The sequence below is a fragment of the Olea europaea genome, chromosome 3, assembly GCF_002742605.1.
Source record: "Olea europaea var. sylvestris chromosome 3, O_europaea_v1, whole genome shotgun sequence".
NCBI classification, from domain to species: Eukaryota; Viridiplantae; Streptophyta; class Magnoliopsida; order Lamiales; family Oleaceae; genus Olea; species Olea europaea.
Genome location: NC_036239.1, coordinates 13,799,615 through 13,806,733, shown reverse-complemented (window position 1 = coordinate 13,806,733; position 7,119 = coordinate 13,799,615). Strand labels below are relative to the sequence as shown.

General features: G+C 31.8%; 1 protein-coding gene across 1 annotated transcript; it reads right to left on the bottom strand.

Annotated features, from left to right (window-relative positions):
• Positions 1 to 3,372: 3,372 nt before the first annotated feature.
• Positions 3,373 to 6,522, bottom strand: LOC111386844 (probable xyloglucan endotransglucosylase/hydrolase protein 30). Its single transcript, XM_023011330.1, has 4 exons — positions 6,238 to 6,522; positions 5,918 to 6,018; positions 5,365 to 5,573; positions 3,373 to 4,021 (listed from the first exon to the last, which is right to left on the bottom strand). Exons 1-4 carry the CDS (start codon positions 6,440 to 6,442, stop codon positions 3,499 to 3,501), a joined length of 1,038 nt encoding a protein of 345 aa, XP_022867098.1. The 5' UTR covers positions 6,443 to 6,522; the 3' UTR covers positions 3,373 to 3,498.
• Between the last annotated feature and the right edge of the window lie 597 nt (positions 6,523 to 7,119).

Here is a 7,119-nt window from a genome sequence, read left to right as displayed (position 1 = left end):
CTCTTTAAAATGAAAATTATCAATTAAACGGATAGATTTTATTGGTATTGGGGATGAAACTTGTTTCCATTGCCAAAAAATAAATTCAAAATATTTATCTATATTTTAATATTCGTTTGACTTTGTTTTACATGGAAATTGTCAATTAAAGGGAAATTTTTTTTACAATAATTTTTAGAATTTGTTAGCTTTGCTAACCAAAAAAAAAAAAAGAAAAAAAATTATATATGCTACAGTAGCCGGGAAAACTAAGAAAATTTCAAATTTTAAGAAAAGAAAGAACTTAAATTCCATGGAAAAATATACCCATCAAACACCTTAAAAGTTGGAAAATGTTGTTGAAATTCCATTTTCCATGGAAAATTTTGGTGCATCAAACACACCCTAATTGTAATCTTGAATTGTCAATATTTGTTCCAAACTTTTTCTTTGCACCAATAATTGATTTTGATCTAATTTTTGTAAGAATTTCTCTTACATGATTTTTTAATATGATTTCTTTGTTTTCAGGACAGTAATCGTTTGATAAGATGTTTGAATCTGGCATTGAAAGATTATTTGACAAAGTACTCCAAATTATAACAATTTGTTTGGCTGGAAAATACTCTTCAGTAAAATATTCGAGAAAAGATGTGGCGACAGAATTGTGTGAAAAAAATATACAAATGTTTAGAATATTAAAATTAACATTAATTGCATCGATCTAAAATTCATACCACAAAAGCAGAGAAAACACGAATTCATGCGCAAAATTATGCATTAATGAAGAAAAATAATCATTTGCAACGGAAGTAATCATTACGCATAATAAATCTATTGGCTTGTGGCAGTGGAAAAAATGTTTTACAAAATTGAGTATAGATATACATATAAATACTTACGCTCAAGGAAAAAAAATAATTATGCATGCATGTGGCAATTAAAATAACATGTTTGATTTGAAATTGAATATAGACTACTGCCACGCGTTTTATGCAACGTGGTTTAACCACAAGTGTACGGTGTCTAGTTTTGTAATATAGTATTGAAGTAAGAGTGTCGAACCTACAGGGATTGTATTTAATTTTCACTAAGTACTATAATTATGCAATTTCTACTTTATTTAGATAAATGTATGATTGAATTGATGTTTTATGAATGAACTATTTAAACTAAACTAACGTGATTAGATGTGACAAATTTGGGGAATACAAATTATCAAATGAGAAGGCATAGGGATTGATTTCATCTAACTTTCAATTATGATTCAACGAATTCAAATTATTTCAATTAATTTTCCCATATTTAAAAGCAAAAATCCTAATGTATTTCTAACTCCCTCTCTCGAGCACCGATTAGAAATTAACCCAAGATCCCAATTCTAACATCTCTGGTCAAAATCGAAAATCAAGAATTTAATAAAGATCCGATTCTATTATGGAGTAAGCTTCACAGATTTATACTTTCTCTCGAAACCTATAAATTCCATGTTGTATCACTCTTATGATCACGCCTAAATTTCCACTCTTTCGAGCGTCAGAATTGATTAGCATCAAATCATCCAATTGTTTATCAGGCAATTGAAAGCATTAAAATCATGATACAATTAAATATATGCGGGAAAATCAAAGAAATAATTATAAAATCATCAAACCATAATCTTGATTCGGCTACATCAATCCCCTAGATAAATTGTTTAATTCATGGTATAATAAATGAAAATTATAGGAATTATAATAAACAACATAAGGAAAAGGATAGAAAAAACTAGTCTTTTGGGTAGATCTTCAATCTTCTTCCTTGATGTTGCTCCTCCTTTCTTTTAATGTCTTCAATTTTTGTCTCCTTCAAATTGTGTGGTTGAATTCTTCAATCTTGCCTCCTTCCATTCTTCTCGAACATAGGGTTTTTGAATGGTACTTATGGTATGTTAGGGGTCTTGGACGAAATAAGGTTGAATTGGGCCAATAAAAGAGTCCAAAAACATAAAAACGTGCTCTCCCACATATCCGGTGCCTCGACGCCAAATATGGGCACTGTGGCGCTGCCTATTCTGTTAATTTTCAGTCATATGGGCGCTGCGACGCCCAAGATGGACGCTACGTCGCTCGGTTCGGTCGAAAAGGTAAATTGCGCATCTTTCAGTATTTTTAGCGTAACTTTTGTATCCGATATTCAATTGAGATTATTCAAGATGCATTGGAAAGTTAACTCAAAGGACTACAACTTTGTTTCAGGAATCATTCATCAAATTGATTGTTTTCTATGATAAAAATGAGTCTCAATATGAGACTGAAACTCCGAGGCATAACTTTTCGGTTGGAAATTGATTTGTGATTATATTTTGACTAAATTTGATCCCTTTGACGTCTTTTTTCATCCAATTGACTCATAGCACTCTCAGATCTTCATTGCGAGGTTCAACAATACTTTTCAATACTTACACTTTAGTCCCCGAACTTTGGATCTCTTACAATTTTGCAATTTTCTCAAATTTCACCAACTTTTGCTTATTTTTTTCAATTTCATCAACCTACATCACAACATCAAAACATACATTGAAAAGCTCTAAAACACTCTCAAGAGTAGCAAAATAACAAATTAAGTGGCATAAATATCATGAGTGTAGAGTACTCATCAACTACCTTCAAACTAATTTCATATAAATTTTTTTAGACAATCGTGCTGATAAGGTGTTACAAAACTAAAGGAAAGAGAGAAAATAAGAGAAGAAAATAGAGAGTCAAAACTCAATTGTGTATTATTATGAACCAATGCTCTATATTTATAGGATCCAAAATAAGAGTTACAATTAGAATAAAATAGATCTTCTAAACTAAATAAGACATATCCATGTATCATGATAACACTAAATAATCATTAATAATTATCTCATTATTTTACAATACACAGTACAATTTTTGTTAACTACACCACATTTTAATTACAATGAATATGCCTGGCATTTTCTTAGTTTTACACGTATATTCTCAACTTTTTTTTAAATTTGCTTTATCATCAACACTCTATTAGTTTTCACATTATGTCTATAGAGACGATTTTCGTCCAAAATATTTATTAGGAGAGCCAAAAAGATATATTTACCTTTTGTAATTTTAAATAACTGAAATAAATAACTAGTACAAAAAGTTAAATAAAATATTTTCCCATCTTTTTAATGCAAGTTAGTAGAATATTTGGATGAAAATCAAAATTAGAGACAAAAAATGCATTAATTATTTAAAGGTTAAGAGTGCCAATGCGACGAGAAAAAAGTTGAGGACACAAAAGCAAAAATGAGCAAATATTGAAAACCTTTCTTGTAATTAAAATGTGATGTACATATGAAACAATGTTGTGTGAATATAATTACCCTCTTTTTTTCCGACACAATTTATCTCAAGAAATTCCTTATCAAATTTAATCCCTCTAAATATAAGTTTATTAATATCCAACCTTACAGTAAAGAAGAAGAAGAAAAAAATCCCCAATGTACAGTCACACAACAATTTGTATTAATCACACACCCTCCTGTTTCCCGTAATTCCTAGCATCCATAACCTCTCTTCTTTTCTTGGAACGACGATGGTGTTTCTCATCGAACTTCGGCCGCCCCGAGTCCTTGAACCGCTGCCTCATCATGGGATCCACGTCACATTCCGATGGTGGCATTGGGTACCTTAACTTGTCGTAACAATATGAATAATACATGTACTTTGCTCTAAATCTTTTCATGTCATTCCTTTGTTTTGGAGTTATACTAGCATAGTCATCGCTTGTAAGTTGGCCGTCTTCTCGAGCAACACATTCGGAAGTTACAACCTCTTCCAGCAGATCGGCGGCGCAGCCGTGGAGGGCTAAGTCTGTGAATTCTGCCACAAATGGTGCATATTTGTAGTTAACCTTGTACTTGCCACCAGAAGTAGCCCAATCTGAGGCATCCCATATGGTGGCATATAATCCCATAGGCTTTGATGGAAAATCTGCCCCCATTGCATCATTTCTTATTATCTCTCGGATTGGGACATCATCAATATAAAATCTGCAAAATATTAAAAAAATATGAATGATTAAAAGCCCTAAAATCAAATGATATATGGTGACATGTGGACTAAAGTTGTACGTTTTGTATAACTTATTCACAGAACAAATACGTCAATGTTGTAATAAACTCAATTATAAAGGTATCTTATATTCAATATTTTGTATATCATCCAAATAATAAATTATATTTGTTACGTATTATTAAACAAGGATATTAAGTACCTGTTTGGTGGAGATTAAAATCGAATTTCTAATAAATTTTGATTGAAGTTGATGAATTGTGTGGTTGAAAAGTTATGGGCTTCAAGAGATGTGTAGTTAAAATTTATTGTTGATTTTAACTTGAACTAAAATTTTGATTTTAATTTCCATCAATAAGTTGCGAAAGCCTAAAATCTTTCAGCTTAGATGATGATACCAACAAATCATGCTGGGAAAAGCCCTATTATGCACCAAAAAGTGTACATCTTTGACATTACCTGAGTTGACAAGATTTGATTGGTGAAATAACTATTTATTTTTTAAACTGTCTAGTAGTGTGGTATCATGTCATACAATGTAAAACGTGATTCAATCGCGTCATACAATGTAAAACGTGATTCAATCATGCTTCTTTTCAAAGAATTTTGCTGTATGTATAGAAAGAGTTTCACAAAATCCCTCCAGAATACACATAGCAGATGGGCCCCAAACGTGGGACTCACTTCATAAAAAAAATTTAAAAAAATCCTCCTCCCCTACTATGTGTTTTAGAGGGATTATGTGAAACCCCTACTCATTTTCAAAAATTTAGTCAAATATATCTATCATTTCAACTTTATTTTGCACCATCACTTTACGCATAAAAAGATCAATCAACATTCCGTTAGTGATTAGCCACATAATTTGAAAATTTTGTCTAGTCATTGAATTTCAACTAGATGTTACGTTTAAGTTAATATGCAGGTTGAATCGGTCGCAATAGATCTATTTTTCTGAATAATAAGAAAAGAAAGTTCTAAATCGACAACCTTGATTTTATCACGACCTACACTAAACTAGATGGGTCAGTCCACGCCACGGCTTCACACAAGCAATACAAGGGTTGGCCCACCGACCCCAACTTAGCCGCCTCCCGGGCCCACCTCAACCTTCTAGTTGTATGTTGCATATTAGTCCTTTTCAATATCAATTCCCACTATATATAACGCGTCTTTCCGTCATGTATACGTGACTTTTTATCATTTGCATTCAATTTGTTAGAATTTTTGTTACTCAAGCAATTGAAATAGTCAAATTTGACATCCAGCCGCGATTGGACGTTGAAAAAGGCATAGAAAATGGTAAAGAAAAAACACTCACATGATAATATTTGTGGTCCACAGTATGCTGTAACGATGAAATTCTTTAGAAGGATCAAACCAAAGGTAATATCTTTCTTCTCTTCCTCTGCTCGTGCTTCCATTTCCATACATATTCGTCTGAAATCTCCATCTTTTTCCTCTTATATTTCCCAAGAATTCGAAATCCAATTCATCGTGACTCTTCCGAAATACATCTCCATTTGTCATCTGCAAATATTCCACCATGACGGCTAGAATTTTAGATATACGAGACTTGAATCTAGCTCTTATTTGGTGGGTATTAAAATCAGAGTATTAATAACTTTTGATAAAAGTTGATTAAACGTGTGTTTGAAAAGTTGTGGATTCTCATAAAATATGAGGTCAACATTAATTGTTAACTTTGACTTTGATTAAAATCTAAATTTTAATTTCTACCTAATTGGGGCCTAATATATTTCTTAATGATCAATACCATGATCGTGAAAAATCACAAATATTTGAAATTAGCATACAATTACTATACAATTAGAAAACAAAGTAAAAGGGTACTTGTATATATACATACGTACATAAAACGCTACGACGATTCCTGCGGTGTATTCTGATGGCAATTTGATTTTGGCACTGAAGAAACCATGATCGTAAAAGTCTGAAGATTTGAATCCTGAGCCTGTAAAAAACAAGTAACATTAGAAACCTCAAAATTCGCAAAAGCAGCAAAAATTCTGTCTATGCATGTCAGCAAAATCTTTCTGTTCATGAAAGTACTAGAAAACATGTGCAAAATCCGAAAACACACACACACACCCCCTTGTACGTATATATGTATGCATAGAGAGAGAGAGAGAGAGAGAGAGAGAGAGAGAGAGAGAGAGAGAGTAGGGCATGCCTGTGTATTGATTCAGATGAAGTTGAACGCTATTATCATCCGCAGAACGAATAATATTTCCTTCACCAAAAAGATGGCTAAAGCCTTTGTTGAATGTAACAGTTTCTAATTTGAAAGCAGCAATATCAACTACACAGAGCAGATTGAGGGAAAGGAGAAGAGAGAGAAAGCTTATTGTTTTAGAGAGAGAATGGAACGTATCCATTCCTCGTGTCACTATGAAGCTTAGAGAGATTTTCTTTTTGTCTGAATCTTATTGCTTGAAAATTATCTCTGTTTATACACACACACATATATAAAATAGTGTACAGTGAGAGATAGAGAGGGTCAGATTTATTGGATACGAGAAGATACCTGGCTTACAGTTGAGGGGATTTAGGGAAACAAATAGACTAATGACTAGTTCAACCTTGTACTATCAATTATTGGAAAATTTTATATATTATTAGGAAATTGAAATAATTCAAAATTTAATCTAAATTTAAATTAATAACTAATTTTAACCATACGTTTCTTGAGATCCACAATTTTTCAATCACTCGTTTCATCAATTTTTATCAAAATTTATTAAAAATATGATTTTAATTCCCATCAAATATGGGATAAATCCTCCTAGGTCTCGCAAATTAGGCGAGGGAACACTTCATTAAATCGTCATAAATATTAATATATGGGTTCACATATATTTTCCCAACTTAATTGTCGTGTTGATGATTGAAACAATTAAATTTTGATATTCACTATAATTTCTAGGTGTAAAAATTTTATAGGTACAACCCAAAAATTACTTTTTTTAGCTATTTCTAAACTTATTTTTCTCAATTATTTTGCGACACGACTTTCTCTGATTATGAGTAAAAAATTATCGAACTCCTAACATAT

What these genes read in the sequence shown, in the direction of transcription:
- LOC111386844 (XM_023011330.1), bottom strand. Translation starts at nt 6,442, where the DNA reads ATGGATACGTTCCATTCTCTCTCTAAAACAATAAGCTTTCTCTCTCTT. An exon ending in GAATCGTCGTAGCGTTTTAT is followed by an intron (nt 5,574 to 5,917) that starts GTACGTATGTAT and finishes GAATATTTGCAG; the next exon opens with ATGACAAATGGAGATGTATT. An exon ending in TGGACCACAAATATTATCAT is followed by an intron (nt 4,022 to 5,364) that starts GTGAGTGTTTTT and finishes AATATTTTGCAG; the next exon opens with ATTTTATATTGATGATGTCC.